At 39.1% G+C, this 24210-nt stretch overlaps 1 protein-coding gene across 1 annotated transcript in view; it reads left to right on the top strand.

Annotated features, from left to right (window-relative positions):
* Positions 1-24210, top strand: part of PLXDC2 (plexin domain containing 2) — a 420883-nt gene that overhangs the window by 199938 nt on the left and 196735 nt on the right. The window contains exon 3 of the mRNA XM_090266575.1: positions 7104-7250. Within this exon, the coding sequence (XP_090122701.1) occupies positions 7104-7250 (147 nt within the window). The remainder of the gene's footprint in view (positions 1-7103; positions 7251-24210) is intronic.

A 24210-nucleotide genomic window follows, 5' to 3' on the forward strand; every position in this document is an offset into this window, starting at 1 on the left:
AAAATAAGCCAGCAGTTTATACTAGGATAACAAATAAAAGGAAAACATGAGCAGTTCATTAAAAGTCTCTCGTAGAATTAGACTGGTAGACATTGCCAAGATCTACTGATGCTGTTGAATAATTCTTCACTATGACCTCCCATATCTTCTATCAAATGTTTTTTGCTAAAAATGAGTTGTATCTTACACACATGACACAAATGATTTCTGCATAAATGAGCGAACAAAGAAGAGAGGTAATTTGTTGATGTGTCAATAAAATGCTTACAACATAAAAGTATTTTATAAAAATTCAAACTTTAATCTCACTCAGAATTTAGTGGGAAAGATTGCACTGTACATCAATTAGGTTATCAAAGCTAGTATTTTAAAGAAAAGGTTTAATGAAAATTTATATAAGCTATTTTACAGAGCAATTTTAAGTTATTAACCTTAAAGCTCTACACTGAGTATGAGTATCTGATTTATAGCATGACAAGGAGTCTTTAAGTACCTTACAAATTACTTAGTAAAGAAATTCTATAGTAACTGTAAAAAACATTGTAGCCTTGTGTCTTTTGATATATGTTGGTGGTTTGATTCCAAGAATCAACAATTGATGATTTTAAGCATCTTTTCATACTTTTAATGCCTCATGTGAAGAAAAAAGAGTGGTTATACCTAATGTATATTATTTTTAAAGAACACAGATTATGAGTAAAAAATAATAATCTCCCAAATCCCATCACCAAGAAATAAGCAATCAGTACAGTCCAAATATCTTTGGCACACATCTATCTATTTATCTATCGATCTATCTATCATCTATCTATAAAATCAGAGAAGATAGAGAGATATACATTAAAAGATATAATACATTTATATTTAGACAGATGTAATTTTATAAAATGGAGTCACACTATGAATACTATACTTGAGGAGAATAATGAATTTGACTTTGTACCTGCTGGCCTTTGGTGGCATGCATACCACCTGCAGGTCACTAGTTTTAGACTTTTGCCTCAAAAGGTTTTCTCAAAATTAAAAATTTGAGTTTCTTACTTTTTAACACTAGATTTCTATAGTTCATATTTATCTATTGGTTACCTGCTATGAAACATGGTAATCGACTTAGACTATTATTTTTTAATTTATTTTCATGGCTGATATTTGCATTGTGACTTACACCCATAAGAACTAAAATGTCCTATTTCTCTGAACATAATTTCTGTGGAGTCAGTGCTCACTGTCGAAAGCATTTTTTAGCTTCTCTATTCCTGGGACTGTGTTTGATTCACCTCATTGAATTAGTTTTATAATTTGTCATTACATTTTAATTTTTTTATTTTTAAGTATATTTTATTGGTTATACTGTTACAGTTATCCCAGTTTTTTTTCCCTTTCCCCCCCTCCTCTCAGAACCTCCCTTCCTTCCAACAGTTCCTTCCCCCTTAGTTCATGTCCATGGGTCATGCATGTAAGTTCTCTGGCTTTACCCTTTCCTATACTGTTCTTAACATCCCCCTGTGTATTTTGTTCCTGTCAATTACACTTTACCTTTTAATGCACTATACAGTCCTTGTGAAATGACTTATATACTATATTTGGTATATATTAACACCTGGCAGAAACTATTGAAATTATAATATTCCTTTATTTATTGTGAAACTATCTTTGTTAGGTAACCAATATATCTAACGCTAAATAACTTTACCTAAGATCTTTGATTATGTTTTATGTATCCATATATTTCAAATGGCTAGCACAGTGATGTTTATATAATATATCCTTAATGTTTTTTTTAGTGTACAATGACATGAATTTTGAATTCAAATCCCGTTACTGCATAAGGCAATGTGAGGCATTCATAAAAATTATCCATCATAAAAGCAATTAGACTCCCTTGATAGAAGACAATGTTTGGGTTAGGGATTGTATAAACTGCTTGTTGCAGAATGGAAGGCTACAGTATGAGGGCTTTTTCTCTGCATTTTTGGTGTATGTCCTCTGTTCTACAGCTGCATGCTTGAGAAGCATGCTTGAGAAGCATGGATTTATATAGTTTATAGATATCTACTGTGCCATCTACTTTCAGTAACTGTTGGTTTCCTAAATGAATTGGCAACTAGGGGTATCGCAGTAGTGTTTTGTTTTATTTTCTGTGGTGTTAGAAACAGTTTGCTTTCCTAAAGAAAAGGAAAATCTTTGTGCCTGAAGTGGCTTTTAACAACTCTTTAAGTACCATTACTTCTATAAAGGACAACATGTGGTCTGAATAATTTAATAATGCTAAAATATCACATTTTCTAAGGCAGCTGTTTTATGAATAACTGAGCCCAATGATTCTCCCTGGAATTAAATAACCCATGTCTCTAAATTTCTAGGTAAAAAATAAATTGTCTTCCTCTTTGAATAAAAGTTGCCATGGCAGTTGGCAAGCTTGATCTATGGAAGTCAGACACCACACTCTAGTCTTTAGCTTTTCAGTGCTTTCAAAGATGTGATATTGTTTTGGACAGCTCAGATTTAAGTAAAATTGAGGGTGCATTTTCATATACTCATGTCAGTGATATTAATTAGGCAGCATGTATATTTTTTCAGATACATTATTTAAGCATAATGACATTCTTACTTTTTATGTTAACTTCAAGACTTGTCGGCGGCGGCGGCAGCCGTCCGTCTCGAGAGACGATGGTGTAGCTTCTTAAGAGTCTATCTGCACTGCCGAGAATGGCTGTGCAGTCCGACTCGGAAGTGACACGGTATCTGTCTCCTCCCGTGTTGAATCGACATCTTGCGATGACGCTGGAGTGTCCTCTCCAGTGAAGCTGAAGCTACAGAGCCTGGGCAGGGTGATATGGAGGGTCTGCTGTTGCCCATGCAGCAGACCCCCCCTCTCTTCTCAGCTGAAGGGTCCAAGGGAAAGACGGAGTCAATACAAGACTATACCTTGATTAATTATAGAAATTTCGAGGTTAAAGGAAATTCCAAAGTCATTTGCAATATGTTGATTGCAGTAATTATATTGAACTCTAAAGTGAAAGTCTGCAATTTTATAGAGAATATCTAGTTGGTAATTTATAGGAATTTGGCACCATGATAGAATCTATTACATAATTCACATAAAGATTATATCTCTGAACTTAGTGTCGCCGAACTCTTATAAGACTGATAAGAGGGAAAAATTAAAATTCTTATTTAAATTCATTGACATTTTCTTCAAAACTACCTTTTTATATGATTCATTCCAAAATTGAATGAATCATCATTTGTTAGCAGACATTGACTTCTGACAGGTTAGATTTAAGTTTTCACGTATATTGTGTGATTAGCTAGAATACTAGAATTGAAAGGGAGAGGTTTGTTATCCAGATCTATAAATCTGTAGATTAGTTTGTCTTATTCAGTGCTGCTTAAGTTGAGTCTCTTTGGGTTGCCAGTTAGAGAAACATGTTTCTTGGGATTCTTTTGGTTGACAGTTACCTGCCTTAAGGTCTTTTCACAACAAAAGAGAATTAATTGTTTTCTCTAAGTAAATACACCCAAGAGTAGCTCACACTTATCTGTACTTGATCAAGGATCTGGCTTTTACTTTGCAGTGATGGTGGTGTGTTCTTATCTGCATTTACTGTGTTTTTTAGGCAGGATTTCCTTTGGCAGCAAAATGGTGGCGAGTGGTTCTGTCACAGAACCCCTGGGGTGCTCCAATTGAAACAGAACCCACAGGCTCTTCAGTTAGGGGCCCGATTCCCCGCCGCCAAAATTATAACTCCCAATACCAGAGTTTAGTGAAAAGAAAAAGAATTGTTTATTTAACAGTTATATAGATTTAGTTATTTGCGGATTTCTGTTGTTAAGTCTTATGTTCTTTAAAACACCCATAAACACATATCCTTGCCTCCCCCCTACCAAACCAGGCTAGTTTTAGAAAAGTTAGAGAAACCGTTTCCCTACTTTCCAAACACAGTTCAGCTTTACCAGCAGCTGCCAATCACTCAAATCTTATTGGGGAGGTCCTTTCTGTGCTCTGTGCCCTCCAGCTCTCAATGCAGAACTGCCTGGATTCTCAGCCTCCTTGCAAACTATCTTCTTCCTGCAAACCGCCTTCTTCCTGCAAACCGCATGGCGAGAGCCTCTTAAAGCAGCCTGGAGATCCCTTCTCCAAGCCACATGGAGAACTTAGCTTCTTTATTCCGCATGGAGAAGGCCCCTTCACCAAGCCGCATGGACGGGGCGAGAGAGCGAGAGAGCGAGAGCGCAAGAGAGAGCTAAAATGTCCGCAGCTGCTTATATATCCCTGATTGTGTCCTCTGACACAGTGGGCGTTGCAAACAGTTCTGACCATTCACAGAACCTCATGTAGGCTCTGTGTGCTTTTTCCATACCATCCCCTGGTTCAGGACTCCTCCCATCTACCTGAGGCCTTGAATGCATTAAAGCCATTTTGCATAAGAAAGACACTAGCCACCAGCCCCAGGCATGTGGAGGCATTCTAAAAGCTGCTTCCTTCTCCCCATCCCCCAGCCGCAAACTCTGGGGATTTTTGGACTCCCCTGTTCCTGTAACAGTTTCAAGTCTGACTGAGGGAAAGTATCTCCTTTAAACTTTCAGATGTCTCACTCGTCAAGACTTTCTTATCATGGTCGTGTGCTCTTGATACCCACCAGTCCCTGTGGCCATTGTCATAAGGGAACTCAGGAGCTAAAGATTTTAGCCTTAGTTGTAGTTGATAGGCTTAAGGGATTAATGCATGTGGAAAGCTGATATTCCAAGAACTGGAATGCATGACCTGTGACACCAAAAGGTCAATTCAGCCTTTGTGCCCTTGGGGGTCTGCAAGCAAGAAGATGGTATCTGAGCCATTGTGTTACAGGAGGAACCTCTGGATTCAGATAAAGAATTGTTTATCATCAGATAAAGGAGTACTAGGAAAACTGCGAAGGACTGCAACTCTTATTCAATTAACCTTTTTTCTAAACCCCCTACCTACCCTTTACTTCTCCTTATAAAAAGGTTTGCTTGAGATGAGAGGTTAACCTGGTTTTCAAAGTACATAATTCACCATCTTCTCAGATCGCTGGTATCTAAATAAAGTGCCCATAAATATTCAATCCCTGTCTCTACTAATCAATTCTGGTAGTGACAGGTAACATGAATGCCAACTTTTTTGGTTTCTATTGGCATGACATGTGTAGAATGGCTTGTACCCAATGTCAAGGAGGGTCCCACCTCAGAAGTTTACGGTGGAGAAATACCAGGCAACAGGGAGGATTTGGACACCAGTTAGAGACACAACCACAATATTTTTTACCCTCCCAAAACCTTTTCTGAAAGGGAGTGCTGGAAACCCTAAGATACCAAATTTCTCTTGGACTACCTGAAGTCTTATTCCTGCTTTTTCCTTCATATCTCTCTTTTCTCCTTTTTCTGAAGAATTTTATCTTTTATTTTGAGTGTTTGTATGTGATGCCCAAAGTTTAATTGGAGGTTTATTAGAAACTTTATTATTATTATCATTTTAATCTTACTGTTAACATCATCATTGTTCTCAATATTTACATTTAGGGTCTTTTTTTTTTTTTCTTTTTTAGTCATACAGCAAAGTCTATTTAGAATATTCCTTTCCTTTATGGAGTCAGTATTCTATATATATCTACCCTGACGACTCTTGAAACGGTACCTGGGGTTCTTGTTTTGACAAGATTTCAAGAATAATTGTACTTCATTTAGTACAACTTGTAAGTTGTGCTAATTCACATCCCAAATATTATTATTCAATTCATGGACATTATTCAATAACCGTTATTCTTACATATATCTGAATGTTTTAAAATGTATTTTATCTAGTGGACTTCTCAAATTGATATGTATAATTACATTTCATGATAAAAAATTAATTACTATTTAAGTCAGTCAAGAATCGTACTATTTTTCTTGGGGTAACTCAGCAAAATTGCCTTTAAAAACATTTAAATCTCTTCAATGAGTGAGAAACATGAAAAATAAAGGTTCTGTGACAGGTACTACGGTGACATCAATAATGAGAATCAAATAAGAATAGAATGTAGTAACCCAAATTATGGAGAAAAAAATGTATTATTTCCATTTCTAGGACCATTAACTGAAAGCAGACCCTACTATAACCCTAGTGTAAAAGAAGAGAAGTTTGAATTTGTTGTCACTCAACAGTAATGACAGTTTGGGTTTTCAGTAAAAAGTTCCAAATGTTACATTTTGTTTGGTCTGCAGTTAGAGAGATCCCTAACATTACTGTAGCAGAAAGACTATTGTACACAAAATGTACCTTTTCCTCTAAGTTTTGTTTATTTAGCAATTTCTTCTAAAGAGGCTTCTTAATTTTATATATTTTTAAATTAACTCACATCCCTTAGAGGTTATTTAACTCTTTTGGCTATTTTGAAGAATACGAACATTTCTAATTTTCTACAGGTGTTTTTGTTTTTTTTGTTTTTGTTTTTTTTTGTTTTTGTTTTTTTTGGTCTGTTTGTATTTTAAGAATTTTAAGGACAGTGTCTCTGTTCTTTTCTTTTGAGGACTGACTTTTTTATTTCTTTTTAAGGGATCTCTGTCTATAACTCTGTAAGTTTATAAGTAAAATATATAGTGATTTAAATGCTTTTTTTTTTAGCTTTATTGAGATATAATTGCAATGTAACATTGTGTAACTTTAAGGTATACAACACGTTGAGTTAGTACACTAAAATGTTGCAAATGATTACCACCATAGCATTAGCTAACACTGATATCATATTACCTAATTAGCAGTTCTTTGTTGTGGGGAAAACATTTAAAATCTACTCTCTTAGCAACTTTCAAGTATATAATATAGTGTTAACTATAGTCACCGTGCTGTAGAGGAGATCCCCGGAACTTATTCATTTTATAATTGGAAGTGTGTACTCTCTGACCAACCTCTCCCCATTTCCCCCGAAGTCCTGATTCCTGGTAACCACGATTCTACTCTGTATCTATGAGTTCAGCTTTTTTAGATTCCACATATAAAAACATGCAGTACTTATTCTCTGACTCATTTCACTTAGCATAATGCCCTCAAGTTCCATCTCTGCTCTATTTTTGACATGCATTATTCTCTATTATTATAGGAGGACACAGATCACAATTACTATATATCTCGGATATATGGTCCATCTGATTCTGCCAGCCGGGATTTGTGGGTGAACATAGACCAAATGGAGAAGGACAAAGTGAAGATTCATGGAATACTCTCCAATACTCATCGGCAAGCTGCAGTAAGTGCTTTGACATTTCTAATTTATTTTTACCTGTTGTGTAAAAAAAAGTTACTTTAATTTGGCATGTCAACATTTTTTGGTTAAAAGTTAAATTAACTAAAATAACAATTAATTTCCTTAGTGAAAAGAAGAGTTGTATATTTAAAGTTAAGATAGCTCTTGGATGATTTTCAATTTTCTTGTAATCCATAAGATCAAAGAACATTTTTTTTAAATTACATTAATCTGGTATCTTCCATTTTATATGAGTTTCTTACTCTGAGTCTGAGAAAGATTTAACCAGAAACATTTATAATTCAGATAACACATGTAGACCAAGTTATGGATCTAAGTGAAGAAGTTTGATGTAAAGGAAAAAAATAAAACAAACCCTAGAAGTCTACAAACATATATTACGCCTGAGTTCATTATTTGCCAGTCGTTATTTCTCAAATAAATAATGTAACTATTCTGAGGCACAGTTTCCACATCTGTATGGTGAGCATGATAGGCATTAATATAGGTCTCACCTTACATGGTCACTGATATCCCATCCAACCTATTAGGCTGCATGTTTACACAAATTAGCTTTTCAATCTTCACAACAATCCTGATTTCAATATTTTCCCATCCAGTATTGCAGATGAGAGAACTGAATCCTGGAAAAATAAGTAGCCTACCTAAGTGTTTGCAGATAGTAAGTGATGCAACTATGATGCTAACCTTGGCAGTCAAGCCCACACTCAAAATGTGTGTGTGTCTGTGTGTGTGCATGTGAAATTTATCACACTCGGTTCTCAGCAGTTTTTTTTTTAACATTATTTATTTATTTTTAGAGAAAGCGGAAGGGAGGGAGAAAGAGGAGAGAAACACCAATATGCGAGAGAAACATTGATGCGTTGCCTCTCGCACACCCCTAACTGGGGACCTGGCCTGCAACCCAAGCATGTGCCCTGATTGGGAATTGAACTGGTGACATTTTTGATTTGCAGAATGACACCCAATCCACTACGCCACACCTGTCAGGGCTCTTCTTAGCACTTTGGATAAGTGCCTGATTTAACATTTTAGAAATTATTTAGTTTTTTATTATGGACTATAATAGTGATCTTACCATCGATAAAGTAAAGTAATGTTCAGGTTAGTATGACTTAAAGTGAGGACAAAATTAACCTTTCAAGTGATATACTAGTATTGATATAAAGACTCAATGATAGATTCGATAAATGTAAAATATCAAAATTTTTTACCACAGCCTTCATTGTATATGCGTAGACTTCCTCTTTCAGAAGGTCAACTTCTAAAAGTTAAAATGAAAATTAATTATAATCCACCATGATGATTTATTAAATTTTCAGAATAGAGCACATGTTTTCTGAGGCAGAGAAACAAAGAAAGTAGCCACCTCTCCTTGTTGAATTTCACCAACTTATCCTTCCTTTCCATCTGCACGTAACCACAGGTGAGATGATAAGATTCAGAAATAATTCACTGCTGTGTTTAGAACAGATCTTCAAAAGAAGAGAAAATGAGAAAGATTGTATTAGGACAATGTCTATTACAAAGGTATTGCATTTGAAAATCTTCCCACTGTATTACAGTGCCTAGTAGTGCAAAATATACTTTGTAACAGTTTGAATGTTGCTGTATCCAATTGGAGAACCCGAAAGGTGGCCAAGTTCTTGTGTTGGCCACTCTGGGTGACATCTCTAGGCAGAGAAAAGCCATTAGTTAAAAATGTTAGCCAATTTCTTTTTACACACTTATATCACTATTGTCACTTTCTCCTGTGTTCTCCAGAAGGTGAGATAGTATCCCATTGCCTTGTAACCTCAGGTCTCTGGTAGTTTTGAGAAAAATTAGGATGGTGTCATTTGTTTTTTCCTACTGTCAGTGTGGTAGTGACACTGTTGCGTACAACACCAGAGATTGGCCTTAATACAAATGGAAAAGCTTGAGCTTGTGCATGTAACTTACCTGGTGCTCCACGCAATGATCTTTTAAATAATTGGCAAAAACCTTTGTGTTAGCTGCTCTGTTATCATCACAATTGCTTTCTTTTTTTCCATAAAATTTAAACCATTATCAAACACTTCTTAGAGTTAAAAATTAGTTCATTTTTCTTATCACCACCAACAGAACACACACACAAGCACATCCAATCACACACTTCCACTTATAACAATAGAATTATCCGGCTCCAGATTTTCTGTCGGGGTTTACTCCCTTAGCCTTTCCCCTGAAGAGGTATGCCGCAAGGCAGCGGAGGTTTTTTGGAGTCAGGGTTTTCCTTCTCTGATGTACCCTGACTGGAAGATCGAACCAGCGACACTTAGCTCGCAGGCCGACGCTCAATCCACTGAGCCAAACCAGCCAGGGCAACAGCAGACCCTCCATATCACCCTGCCCAGGCTCTGTAGCTTCAGCTTCACTGGAGAGGACACTCCAGCGTCATCGCAAGATGTCGATTCAACACGGGAGGAGACAGATACCGTGTCACTCCCGAGTCGGACTGCACAACCATTCTCGGCGGTGCAGATAGACTCTTAAGAAGCTACACCATCGTCTCTCGAGACGGACGGCTGCCGACGACGAATAATGTGAGGGAGTAAAAATAAATTTCCACCTACCGTTCTAAGTTCTTCTGGCTGGCCAATAATCAAATTAACATGAGGCAGATTAACAGGAGAAAATTACCAGATTTACTATGTGTGTACATACAGGGGTTTCAAAAGAACATGAGACCCAAGACAGATCAGGCAGTTTTAGGGCTTATATGCCCTCTTGAGCTAAGGAGAAAACGGGATAGAGGTTTGTGGTTTGGACTTCAAAAGGGCGAGAAGGCAATTCATATTGAGATGGAAAGCAAATACTTGTTAAATAAATGCTTCCTGGGCCCTATTGAACAATGGGACATAGTGATGACTTTGATCAAAAGGTTCTTGCTAGGTTCCTCTCCCTCTGTCACACTAGGATCATATTATCCAAGCTGATTACTTTCTTCCTGGAGCAGATTTGCTACCTAAATTCTTTTAGGCAGGTAAGGGGGTCAAAAGTTGTTTCCTGCGTCTTTTCTTTCTTGAAAATTAACAGCTTTTAAAGAAATCAATATTCCAAAAGGCATATTTTGTGTTGCCATACTCTGCTTCCTATTAATACTATTACTTAGTTTCCTTTTTAAAATTTATCTTTTTTTTTTAATTCCATGTAAATGTAAAACCATAAGGTATTTCTTTCTATCTAACTTATTTCACTTAGCATAATACCTTCTAGGTTCATCCATTTTGTTGCAAATGGTAAGATTTCATTATTTTTTATGGCCAAGTAGTATTCCATTATATGTAGTACCACAGCCTTTTTACCTATTTGTCTATAAATGGACACTTATGTTGTTTCCATGTCTTTGCTATTTAAATAATGCTGCAACAAACACAGGAATGCATATATCTTTTCAAATTAGTGTTTTGGATTTCTTCAGATAGCTATCCAGAAGTGGAATTGCTGAGTCATATGGTAAATCTGAAACCAGAAAAGTCAGTTTTCTTGCTGCCAGTCACTCGTCGTCGTCGGCAGCCGTCCGTCTCGAGAGACAATGGCGTAGCTTCCTGAGAGTCTATCTGCACCGCCGAGAATGGCTGTGCAGTCCGACTCGGGAGTGACAATCCCTGCCACACTTGTTACAGGTGAAGGCAGATGGCCGTTGTTGCTGCTGTTGACGCTGCTTCCGCCTCGATCTTTTCTGGACCGCCTCCTCGTTGCGCGCAGCCTCTGCACGTGACGTACCTTGCCTGACCGCGAGCCTCCAGGCTAGGCGGTCATCTGCTTGAACTTCCCATGTGTTGAGATTGATGGAGCATTGTGTCATGTCATTTTTGCAGATGTCTTTGAACCGCAGTTTTGGGCGCCCTGTCATCCTCTTGCCTTCTGCTAGCTCGCCGTAGAGGAGGTCTTTGGGGATACGGCCTGCATCCATTCTTTTGACATGGCCGAGCCACCTGAGGCGTCTCTCGCTAAGAACTGCGTGCAAACTGCTCATATTGGCTCGCTTCAGCACCTCGGTGTTGGGGACCTTATCCTGCCAGGCGACATGCAGGACGCGTCGCAGGCACCTCATGTGGAAGCTGTTGAGTTTCCTTTCGTGCCTTGCGTAGGTGGTCCACGTCTCGCTGCCATAGAGGAGAGTGCTGAGTACGCAGGCTTGGTAGATGCGCAGTCTGGTTTTCTCAGTGAGGCTGGAATTGTTCCACGCTCGTTGGTTCAGTCTGGCCATAACTGTGGCTGCCCTGGCGATTCTCCGGTTGACCTCCAGGTCAACTGACAGAGAGCTCGAGATGGTGGACCCGAGGTAAGTGAAGTCGTTGACAACCTCCAGGGTGTATCCGTCGATGGTGATGCATGGGGGAGTCCCCGTGCCTTGAGCCATAACATTCGTCTTCGTCAGGCTGATGGCTAGTCCGAACTCCTTGCATGCGTGGGAAAGGCAAGTTACTAGCTGCTGGAGTCCCTCTTCGGAGTGTGATGTCAAAGCTGCGTCGTCAGCGAAGAGCATCTCACGGATGAGCACCTCTTTGACTTTGGTCTTGGCTCGTAGACGGGCCAGGTTGTAGAGCTTGCCATCGGATCTGGTGTGAATGAAGACACCCTCGCTGCAGTCCTTAAAGGCGTATTGGAGGAGCATGGAGAAGAAGATTCCGAACAGTGTAGGCGCGAGGACGCAGCCCTGCTTTACTCCGCTGCTGACTGGGAAGGCCTCAGAGGTTGCGCCATTGTAGGACACCGTGCTGTGCATGTTGTCGTGAAAGGACATGACCACAGCAAGCAGATGTGGTGGACAGCCAATCTTCCGTAGCAAGTTGAAGAGACTGCTTCGACTGACCAGATCAAACGCCTTCGTGAGGTCGATAAAGGCGAGGTAGAGTGGTTTATGCTGCTCGTGACACTTCTCCTGCAGCTGGCGTAGGGAGAAGATCATGTCCACTGTTGATCGGCCAGCTCTGAAACCACACTGGGACTCTGGGTAGATGCGGGAAGCAAGGGTCTGCAGGCGGGCAAGAGCGACCCGGGCGAATACTTTGCCGACGACGCTGAGGAGAGAGATGCCCCGGTAGTTGTTGCAGTCGCTGCGGTCTCCTTTGTTCTTGTACATGGTGATAATGTTGGCGTCTCTCATATCCTGGGGGATGTAACCCTCCTTCCAGCAGCGACAGAGTAGATGGTGGAGCGGCTGTAGCAGGACTGGTTTCCCGCTCTTTAGGATTTCTGGAGGGATTCCGTCGCTTCCTGGTGCTTTCCCGCAAGCGAGGCGGTCGATGGCTTTGCTGAGCTCTGCCGCAGTAGGTGGGGTGTCTAGCTCCTCCATGACTGGTAGGTCTGGGATGGCGTTAAGAGCAGTGTCTGTTACGGTGTTCTTCGTTGCGTACAGCTCGAGGTAGTGCTCGGTCCACCGCCGCATTTGCTGTTCCTGGTCAGTGATGACCTCACCAGTCACTACTAGAACCAATAAGTAGAGACAAGGATTGAATCTTTGTGGGTACTTTATTCAGATGCTGGCAATCTGATAAGATGGTGGATTATGGACCCTAAAAATCTTCTTAACCTCCCATCTCAAGCTGATCTTTTATAAGAAGAAAAGGGATGGTAAGATGTGTGGAAAAAAAGTTAATCAGACAACAGTTGTAGTCCTCGGTGACTTTCCTAGTACTTCTTTATCTGCTGATCAACAATTCTTTATCTCAGATGTTCCCTCCCTGAAACACAATGGCTCAGATACCCTCTCCATTGCTTGCAGAACCCCTGGGGCACAAACGTTGAGTTGCTTGTCTTAACTTCCTGGAGCCATGTAGGTCATGAATTCCAGTTCTTGGAATAACAGCTCTCCACATGCATCAATCATTTAAGCCTAAAGTCTTTAATTTTTGAGTTTTCTTATCAGTTCTATTTTTAATTTTTTAAGGAAACTTTATACTGTTTTCCATAGTGGCTGCACCAGTTTATAGCCCCACCAACAGTGTAAAGGGTTGTCTTTTCTCCAATGGAAAAATTTGCCACTTGGACTCCATTTAAATTATATATCTTGAAACTTATAAATTAAGTTAATAGAACATTAAAATATTTTTCTACAAACATTCTTTCTTTCAAAATGTGATTGTTAAAAATTACTATGCAATTTCTAAATTGTAGAGTGATGCATGTGTTAACATTTCCTCAATTGGCCTCCCTACATTTCCAGTACTGCCTGGATCTCTTTGCTCCATTTCTACTGTGCCTTCTTCCTCAGAGTAGAATTAGGTTGTTAGAGATGAGGACAGAATCGTAATGTTAAGGTAGCAGATGGCTCAATGTCCACATACTCCCTCCCTTCAACCTCCACAGAAAACACACAGTACAGCACCAAACTCTTACCAAACAGCAAATGAGGTTCTGCTGCCTGCTGCCTCCCTCCAGGCAAAATTCCACAGGTAAAGGTTTGGTGATAAAGGAAAGGAGTCTTTATTGAAAAGCTACACAGTTTTGGAATAACAGCTTTCCACATGCATTAGTCACTTAAACATATCAATTAAGGCTAAACTCTTTAACACCTGAGTTCTATCAGTCCCTCTCTAAGTTTTTAATTATCTTATTTCTATAGGGTCAGTTTACAAACTAAAACAACATTAGATACAAAACCTACACAATTCTGGAAGAATGGCAGGCTTCTGCCTCAGAGCTCGGCCCCTCTAGAACACCCCAAAAAGAATAACACTGCTGCCCTCTACCTTGCCAGCCCAATCCTAGGCTGAGCATGCAGTTCCTTCCCATCCAAAATACTGTCCATTGGGAAACACTGGCAGCTGCAGCACAATCATCCAGGCATTCTCAAGGCAGAAGAGCCCAGTTCCTGTCATCTTTTTAAGTCTTCTGGCCCATAATTCCATGTGCTCTGGAAGCTTCTCAGCCAATCCTGTCTTAGACTGTTTACCATTGCCTTGGGCAACCTCCTCCTATGGCCCCTTCCCTGCTCCTCCCAGTGATATGCTCAGATCTCTTTGTATCAAAACCATAGCTATTCTCCCCCATGATGCATGGAGAGATTTTAACACAAGGAAAAATGGCAAATGGGAAAGAAGGCATCTACTTTACTCATCTGATTTGTTGATATCATAATTATCATAGTCCTGGATTCAGTGCTCTAATACAAGAAGGAATTTTCTATAATCTTATCACTGAATGATACAATTTGTATGCACAAGGGAATGCATTCTGTTAACAAGTCAGATGAAAGAAAGAAAGAAAGAAAGAAAGAAAGAAAGAAAGAAAGAAAGAAAGAAAGGAAGGAAGGAAGGAAGGAAGGAAGGAAGGAAGGAAGGAAGGAAGGAAGGAAGGAAGGAAGGGAAAGGAAAGGAAAGGAAAAGGAAGGAAGGGAAAGGAAAGGAAAGGAAAGGAAGGAAGGAAGGAAGGAAGGAAGGAAGGAAGAAAGAAAGAAAGAAAGAAAGAAAGAAAGAAAGAAAGAAAGAAAGAAAGAAAGAAAGAAAGAAAGAAAGAAAGAAAGAAAGAAAGAAAAAGAAAAAGAAAGAAAAGAAAGAAAGAAAAAGGAAGGAAGGAAGGAAAGATCTAGCTAGGGGCAGACCCAGGAATAGTTGGTTAACTAATCCAGCCCTAAGTAAACAGGAAAGCTAGAAGGTTGATTTTTCTGAAGACACAGTTTGCTTCCCATTTCCTGGCTTCCTCAGAATGGGTCAGAGGAAGACAAAGGAATGTTTGACTTGGAAGCATGATTTTTAAAAAAATGTTTTTCTTCTTTTACCATCATTCATAAATGTGGTCCAAAGAGCACTTTGGAATCTTAGATTAATATTATAGAAAAGGAGGAGGGTGGAAACAGAGTACGAGTTTTCCCTTTTCTTCATTAACAATAATATCTTATAATTTCAGGGCAGAATGTTTAATTCTAAATCAATTAAATGATGTATAAATCATTTAGTTTACATGTTCCACATGCCAGAACACATTGATTTATCTTTCCTTTTATAGTGTAAGCCATACTCATTACTATTTATATTACGTATGTATACTGTAATTTGATTACATGTTCTTTCAAACTTCCCCGTTGTCCTTTTTGGTTTAAATCTCTCCATTGTTCTTTTAATTTCTTAAGTCATTATCACAAAAAAAAAAGCAGATATGAAAACTTACTTTTACCTTTAACAAGTTAAAAAGAGGGTGGCTGGGTGGCTCAGTTGATTGGAGTGTTGCCTCATACAACAAAAATTACAGGTTCAATCCCTGGTCAAGGAACATACCTAGGTTGTGGGTATAATCCTGGTTGGGGTGCGTATGGGAGGCAACCAATCCGTGTTTCTCACATCAGTGTTCCTTTCTCTTTTCCTTCCTCTTTCTCTAAAAATCAGTAAGCATATTCTTGAGTGAGGATTTTTTTTTTTAAATTAAAAACAAAGGAATGGTCATATCTTCCTAGATGAAGGAAAGCTGGAAAACTTGCATTAAGTCCCTACCATATGGCAAGTAATGAGCCAGGCACTTTATATTCAAATACTGGTACTTATCTTTTTCCCCTTTTATTAAAAGTTGCATAGTTGTCAGGTTACAGATATAGAAGTTTCTGACCACAAACCTAAGATCCAGTCCACACTTATTTCTTTTCCTTTGTGTGAACCTTCAGATTTCATAATTTTGAGATTTTCTTCCATACTTTTATATTATATACTTTCGTTCTTTGCTGGGCACAAAGTTTGGTTCAATAGCCAGTCAATTTCATAAACTACAGTATATGAAATTCTGCTTCACAATATGATACTACTGTCTTGTGGAAGGAGTCTGAGATTATAGAAGTTACCAACCCATGACTCCAAAATTTATTTTCTCAGATTCTGGCTTCTCTGCATTTCACTTTCTTTTTTTTTTTTTAATGATTTAATGTGTTTTATTGATTAAATTATTACATTTGTGCCAATTTCCCTTCCCTCTGCTCCCCTCCACCCGGTGGCCCCCCTCCCTCCAGTTGTCCCCCCCTTTTAGATTATGTCCATTAGTTGTGCATACAGTTCCTCCCAATCTCTCTCCGTCTATTCCATTCCCTCCTACCTTGATCCCCAATTCCTATATCATCTCCCTCCCTTTCCCCATTCCCCCTCCCTGTTGACCTCCCCCCAATATGCTTCCCGTACCCACAGTTCCTCTTTCCCTCTCGTTGCCTATTTAGTTTGCCTTTGTTTCATCTCCCTAGCTTCTGTTTTTTTTTTTAAACCAGTCCCTTTAACATCTCATATAACAGTGGTTTGGATCTAATGAACTCTTTCAGTTTTATTTTGTCCTGGAAACACTTTCTCTGTCCTTCTATTCTGAATGACAATTTCGCTGGATAGAGTATTCATGGTTGTAGGTTTTGGATTTTCATTACTTTGAATATTTCTTGCCAGTCTCTTCTTGCCTGTAGGGTCTCCCTTGAGAAGTCAGCTGATAGTCTAATTGGGACCCCTTTGTACATAATTCTTTTCTTCTCTCTTGCTGCTTTTAAGATTCTCTCTTTATCTTTAATTTTTGACATTTTGATTATAATGTGTCTTGGAGTGGTTCTCCCTGGGTCCAGTCTCTTGGGAACTCTCCTTGCTTCCTGGACCTGCAGGTCTATTCCCTTTCCCAAGTCTGGGAAGTTCTCCTTTATTATATTTTCACTCAATTTTTCAAGTTCTAGTTCATCTTCCTCATTCTCTGGCAAACCAATGATTCTTATGTTGGGCCTTTTATAGCTGTCCCAGAGGTTTCTGATCCTTTCGTTGTTGCTTCCTATTTCCTCTCGCTGCATTGGTTGACTGCTTGTTCCTTCTCCATATTCCAGTTTGTTGAAATGAACTCTGGATTCCTCACCTTCTGTCTCATATGTGGTTTTGTTCCTTTCGTTATGAAAGTTTTTCGCTTCTTTCATATCTTTTTCCTGCTCTTTTGTGAATTCTGTAAGCCACCTGATAACAATGGCCCAGAACTGAGCCTCTGACAGGTTTCTTATCTGTTCATCTGTCAGGTTCTCTATCTGCTGCCTGGTGAGTTGTGTTACCGGTATTTCTAAAGTTGCCTGCCTCATTTTGACAGATGCTTTTTGTTTTCTTGGGCTGGCTGTGGGGGCAGTGCCTGTGTACGCGTCACAAATTAGCGACCGGCGCCTGCTTGTCCGCGACCTATTTCGCAGCCCTGTGGTGCTTTCTTTGGGGGCGGGGGTCCAAGATGGATTCACACAGTTATTCAGGTAGGAGACCGGGATCCGTCCTCCCGCCCCCCTGGGCCTCACTGTTCAAGGCGATGCGGCGGCCGCTCTCCCCAGCTCCGGAGTCGCGCACCGCCAGGGACTTGGCCACCGGGACTCCTCGCCGGGGTTGCGCACCGCCAGGGACTTGGCCACCGGGACTCCTCGCCGGGGTCGCGCACCGCCAGGGGCTTGCGTAGCCGCTCTCCCCAGCTCCGGAGTCGTGCACCGCCAGGGACTTGGCCACCGGGACTCCTCGCCGGGGTCGCGCACCGCCAGGGGCTTGCGTAGCCGCTCTCCCCAGCTCCCGAGTCGCGCACCGCCAGGGGCTTGGCCACCGGGACTCCTCGCCGCCCGCCGCTCCGGGTGCGACCGCAAACAGCACTGCCCACTTTAACTCTTACCTGCCCAAATGGCACCGTTGGTTTATAACTTCATATGTTGGACTTCCGTGTAGTTTTATTTTCTGGAATTTCTAGTTATCCTTTGTTTTGAAGTAGTTGTATTCCTCTATAGTTGTAGAGGGAGACCTAGCGTGTCCGTCTAAGCCTCCATCTTGGCCGGAAGTCTTGCATTTCACTTTTATAACCTGCCTGCCTTAATGACCCTTCAGTTCTAAATTGAGAATAAAAATAAAATACACATGAAAGAGTACTAAAAATATCAAATAAAAATGAGATTGTAAAGGCATTGCTATTTGAGAGTCCTAATTTTTTACAACAACAACAACAACAAAAAAAAACCCCTCAAAATAAATTAAATTCTAAATATTCTCTAAGAGTATAGATAGATAGATCTTTATATCAATATATCTTCATATGCTTTATTTTGCCAATAAATTGTCAATGTGCTCTTTGTAAGACATAAACACACCCTTAACTTTAAAAAATTATTTTTTTATTGGTTGGTAAAAAGATTGATTCTTTATATAAGAAACCCCAGCAAAATGAAATAAAACTTGTACTTTATGATATGGTGATTGTTTTGAATTTAAAAAATTGGGTTGTTCTTGGAGAGGATACTCAGACTACTTGAATATATACAGAAACCTTCGATTTAAAAATAATTTTTTTTTTTTTTATTTTAGAGAGAGGGAGGGGAGGGAGGGAGAAAGAAAGAGAGAGAAATGTCGATGTGAGAGAAAAACATCAATTGGCTGCCTTCTGCAAGTGCCCCAGTGGGGGATGGAGCACAGAGCCCAAAACCCAGGCATGTGCCCTGACTGGGAATTGAACCAGAGACCTTTTGAGTTGAGGTATGATGCCCAAGCAACTTAAGAGCCATGCCAGCCAGCACAACAGAAACCTTCATTTTAAAACTGAAGTTTTCTGCAGTTTTTAAAATATTTTTTCAGGAAAATAGTATCATTTCAACTAGCATTTCCGTAGTCATATATTTGCATAATGTTGATGTTGGGAGAGCTAAATTTGTATGCCAGTGGTGATTTTAGTCCATTGTTCGCTTATATTGCATAATTTCATTTTTTTCTGTACATCAGAAAATCCGCTGATAAGTGCTTATTTTTCTAAATGATTAACTCAAAAGGCAATTTAATTTGCTATCTCTATAAAGCTATTATCTAGACCACACACTTTGTCTGTGTTCTGTTCACAGCGTCTAACAAGTTGCTTTTACTTATTTTTATTTTGGTTGGGTGAATAAACTTGCTGCTTTTTGTCTTTTGAATTGCTTCATTTCAAGTAAGATATCCATAGCTCATCAACCTAGTTTTACTTGCCTTTGTTCATGGGATTTCTCTCTAGTTTCATAACAAGCTGAGATGAGTTGGGTCTTCACATGTCTATCTAACTTGATTTTGGTCTAATTAATTCATTTACATTACTACTGTAGTTAAGTCACCTACCAATTTTGAGAATAATTGTCTCTGCCCTGAAGACAGTATTACTTGAGGGCCTTTGTTACAGCCAACAAATTAAGGTGAGATCAGAGTGACTGAGCTCTGTTCTTCTGAGTGCCAAATAAATGAGCTGGTTTGCTTTCCTCAAAGCCAGGAAACACATGGAAAGAGCTATTCTCTATTCTCTTTTCTGATCATGGCCTTAACGACTTGAGTTCATCATATTTTTGTTCAATTTCTTCTTAATTTTCCATATTGTGTCTTCAGTGGAGGACAGATACCATTCTTTATATAAAATTAGCATAGGTAAATTAGGAGGTAGTTTTATACATTCTCTGTTACCAGTGATGGCTATAAGATAATTCTCCATAGGTAAATATCTACTTAGCTTTTTTAAAGTCATAAGTGAGGTGAATACTTGAGGTTTCTGTGAAACCCCAAGAAGATTTCACTTTAACCATTCATAGTCATAAAGCTGCTAAAATAGTACACGACAGCCATGTTTTTGATGGGATAACTAAGTCTGTTTATTCCTGTCTTTCATCCTAGATTCTCTTCTCCTACCTATTTTTGATCATCTTTTCTGAGATCTCTCTATGAAACCATGAAGACTTAACAATGGTTCATTTTAATTTTTTAAATTTATTGATTTGAGAGAAATAGAAATCATTGATTTGTTGTTCCACTTATTTATGCATTCGTTGGTTGCTTCTTGTATGTGCCCCGACCCAAGATCAGACCCACAACCTTAATGTGTGAGGATGATGCTCTAACCAACTGAGCCAACCTAATTTAAATAACATGAGTACAAAGCATTCTCATCCTGAAGTTATTCAGTGATTAAGCTTACACATGATTCTTTTGCAAGGAAATGTTCTGTAAAGAAAAGTTAGCAAAACATAAATGGCATATAATATTCCTTAATAGTGACTACAACTAAAAGTAAGTAGGTTTAACTCTTGTGAAATATCTTAAAGTATAGAAAATTAAAAAACAAAAACATTTTGGGATGAAGATTTCCTCTGCAAGTTAGTATTTTAGTATCTTTTAAAAATATTTCTATGGCTATTTTCAGTATCTTTTATTTTTGTCTGTTTCGTCTTACCTAATTTATAGCCTGTCTCTGAAGTTGTAGATGATTGCCTAGGGCAGCAATTTTCAACCTTTTCCATCTCATGGCACACATAAACTACAGTCATCCCTCAGTACTCATCAGCTTCAGAACTCGTCAAACCCTGTGCACATTGCATTTTGATGAGGAAAAAATATTTCAACACTTGTTGCTTGCTCAGGACTCATCGCACTTGCTAGAACTTGTGAGTCACGACACCGCCCCACAAGAGAAAAATGCTTCATCACCGGGTACTCGATTTTGGCACTCATCACAAATTCCGGAACAAATTAACGAGTACCGAGGTACCACTGTAATTACTAAAATTCTGCAGCACGCCAAAATATAAAATTTTTCCCAATCTGACAAGAAAAGATATTTTTGATTCATTCACACCAGATGACTGTTATTGTGTTGGCTGTTGTCATTTTTTAATTTGACAATCTAAGGGATAAGAGGCCAGTGCCCCTGACTAAATAGTCAGGTTATTGCATGTTTTAAAATTTTTTGCAGCACACCTGTTGAAAATTGCTGCCTTAGGAAATTAGTCAAGATGTCACGTGTTTCATTTATACAGTTGGCTTCCATCAGAACTTCTGCTGTGCCAGAGACCAGCCCCAGAAAGTGGGTGTCTCTTTCTTCACTGAGGTTCTCTGTTAAAATGCCAATGGAAGTAGAAGTGAAACTCCTTTAGCTACTCTCAATTAAGACAAAATGCCAGGAATTTCTTATCATGCAACAGCTATCTGAGAAGAAATGCCAAGTAAGATTCATTCTTGATTACTGGCCAAGGTTAGGCACCTGTGTCCTGCTCCCAGACAGGTGAACCTGCAGATATGCGAGGGTGTCCCAGGGGAGCAGCTTTTAGAGGCTGTGTTGAGAGGCATCAATTTCCTTAGGTTTTGAAAAATCCAGAAGTTGGCAAATGTGGCCAACTGTTAAGTTTTAGTGACTCTATAAAATATATAGGGGGCTCTTTCTATTATTTTTGTAACTTTCCTTTAATTTGCAAATATTTTCAAATACAAAATTAAGCAAAAGAGAAGTTAGCAGAAGAGGATGAAGAGTTAAAATTGAATTGGCCTAATTTCAATTTCATCCTGTAATCACATTTTGAATTATTTGTCACTCTTCTGATGTACTCTGTCTGCACTGAATTTCAAATTATAACATGTCTGCTGAGGGGCAGCTTGGTAATAGTGTTTAAACAGACTGACTTAGAAACAGGCTGCCTGAACTTGAGTCCCCCATTTCCCTCTTACTTTGCCAATTACTAGCCGGGTGACTGGGAGCAATATTATTTATTCTGTTAGTCATTTCCCTCGTCTGTAGAATGGGAATGGTAAAGCATCCACATTTTACAGTTGCCTTTAGAATGAAATGATTTGTTTGTACAGAGCTTAATTCAGTGGCTGGCCCAGTGTTATAGATGTCTGTTACATTGATACTAATAATCATCATGCAGATATTTAACTTTCAAACAGTCACTTTCCATTGACTGAAAAGAAAGGACAGATTGTAATCAACTAAGGCAATGCAGGAACTTTTCAGACTGCAAAGTTTAAGCTAATAGGAGTATTTTTCCTGCCTGCTCTGTTTGAGGATCACTGGTCAAGGAAGTAACAGGAGTGTCATTGCCTTCAGGTGTCCTACTGCTGCAAAGAGCTTTAGCAAATCACTGCTTTAAAGGTGCTTGGCAAGCAAATACTGCTATGCTTCAATTTCTGAAAGAGAAAATTCCAGGACATGTAACTGCTATCAGGTGAAGTGAGATGATGTTATCCAGAATCAAGTCTATTTATCCTTTTAATCCATTTCACGCTTGTCAAATACCTTACAGCAATTGTTCTAGAGTTTCAAAGACCATTTATATGACATCAAGTCTTGCCACTCAAAGTGGGGTCCCTGGGGGTAGCAGCAGCTCTGAGGGCTTATTAGAAACACAGAATTTCTGCTTCTCCATTCCGAGACCTACTCATTTGGAATCTGTATTTTAACAAGAACTTTAAATGTTTCCTGTGCACATTCTGACTAGAGAGGCCTGAGGGATCCACTGCCTTGCTTCTAGAGCAGGGGACAAAATCCAGAAGTGGCTTTCTCTGGGTCTCCCCTCCCCCCATACCCCCCACGCCCTCCAAGAGCTTCCTTATGAAATCCTGTTGTAGCTCCTCTATGCCCTTAAACTGGCTGTTGCTCTGCAGCCTGCCTGAATGGTAAATAGTCATGTAACTAATCTGAATAATCCCCAAAATGTTGAAGTACAGGCAAGCTACCGGAAGTCCGGTGTTTGCTGGGAATCATGCAATGTAAGAGGCCAAAAGATATGGTGAGAGTTCACTTACTCGTTTCCACATCAGTGAGCATCACATAACTACAAAACGTTTACACTTTGTTTTCTAATTTATGGACAGTCCCATGCAGAGTGTCATTCAATGTGCAGGGTTAATGAAGTTCTCAGTTCTGTTAAGGAAAAAGTGCTGAAGCAGTTAGAATTCCTAACTCAGAAAGTCAATTTAATTGATGGGCTTTATTTCTGAAAGACCAAGTAGCCTGTCCCTTGTTTGTATATTTGCATATTGATTAGCCCATTTTCATGAACATTTTGATCTTTTAATTAGGTTTCCAGTGTTTTCAGTCACTGGATCAATGACCCATGTCTGTTCACTCCTCCCAGAGTGTGAGAGTTGGCTAAAATTCCATTTTATAAAAAAATCCCAGATGGTAAAAGCATTATGAATTATTCTGCCCACTGCAGCTTTTTTTTTTTTCTTCCTGGAATACACTCAGCTCATTTTTGGACTAGAAGCAGGATCCTACTTTAGGGTCTATCAAAGAAGTTTGCATTGCTGTTCCACATGTATATGCCTCTCCATGGGCCATTTTCTCTCTTTAGTAGTTGCTTTTTGTGGAAACATGTTAATTAAAATGTTTCTATCTCTCCACATCTACAACTGTACATGTATATATACACACACACACACACACACACATATATATATGTGTATATATATATATATATATACATACTTCATATCCCTCTGCTACCTTTCAGTTTCTATTACTTCTGTAAGTGAATTGATTTCAGTTAAATAGGTGAGTAAAACAGTGAAAGGCAATTACCATTGATAATTATAAAAAAGAAAGGAAACGTACTGGAAGTTTAGAAAACAGGCCCTTGGACCTATCCTTGGAAAGAGGGAGATGGAAGCATCTGAACCCTGACATGAAAAATAAAAGCGGTTTAGGCTGTGCCGGTCGGTCATCTAGTGGGGGTAGCACACCATGGTGCTGACAGTCTAGTGCCTGCAATTCCAGGCACGGAACATGAGAACAGCTCTGAACCTGTCTCAGACTTTGTATTTGTTTACTTTGACCTCGTGCATTGTGATTACATTTTAAAGAAAATTGTTATATCTACTGAGAACTGAAACACAAACGACTGAAAATATTAAGGGTCCCATGTAGAATACAGCATGGGAAGTCTGATAACACAGGTAAGGACGTAGCATAAAAGAAGAGAGAGAGAATGATGTGGTGGTTAAGGCTCAGTGTTTTGGAGCCAAGCCTATGTGGGTTAAAATCCTGGCTTCTCTACTTCTTGTGGTGTGAATATACTATTTACCCTTTCATTCTAACATATTTTTTAAGTGATTTCAGGCTTATTAAAAAAAAACTTTCAAGGATTATTGAAAAAGTTCCCATATAGCTATTATCCAGCTTTCCCAAATATTAACATCTTATCTACTCATGGTACAATTATCAATACCAAGAA

The sequence above is a fragment of the Furipterus horrens genome, unplaced genomic scaffold (assembly GCF_987537825.1).
Source record: "Furipterus horrens unplaced genomic scaffold, mFurHor1.1.pri manual_scaffold_2, whole genome shotgun sequence".
NCBI classification, from domain to species: Eukaryota; Metazoa; Chordata; class Mammalia; order Chiroptera; family Furipteridae; genus Furipterus; species Furipterus horrens.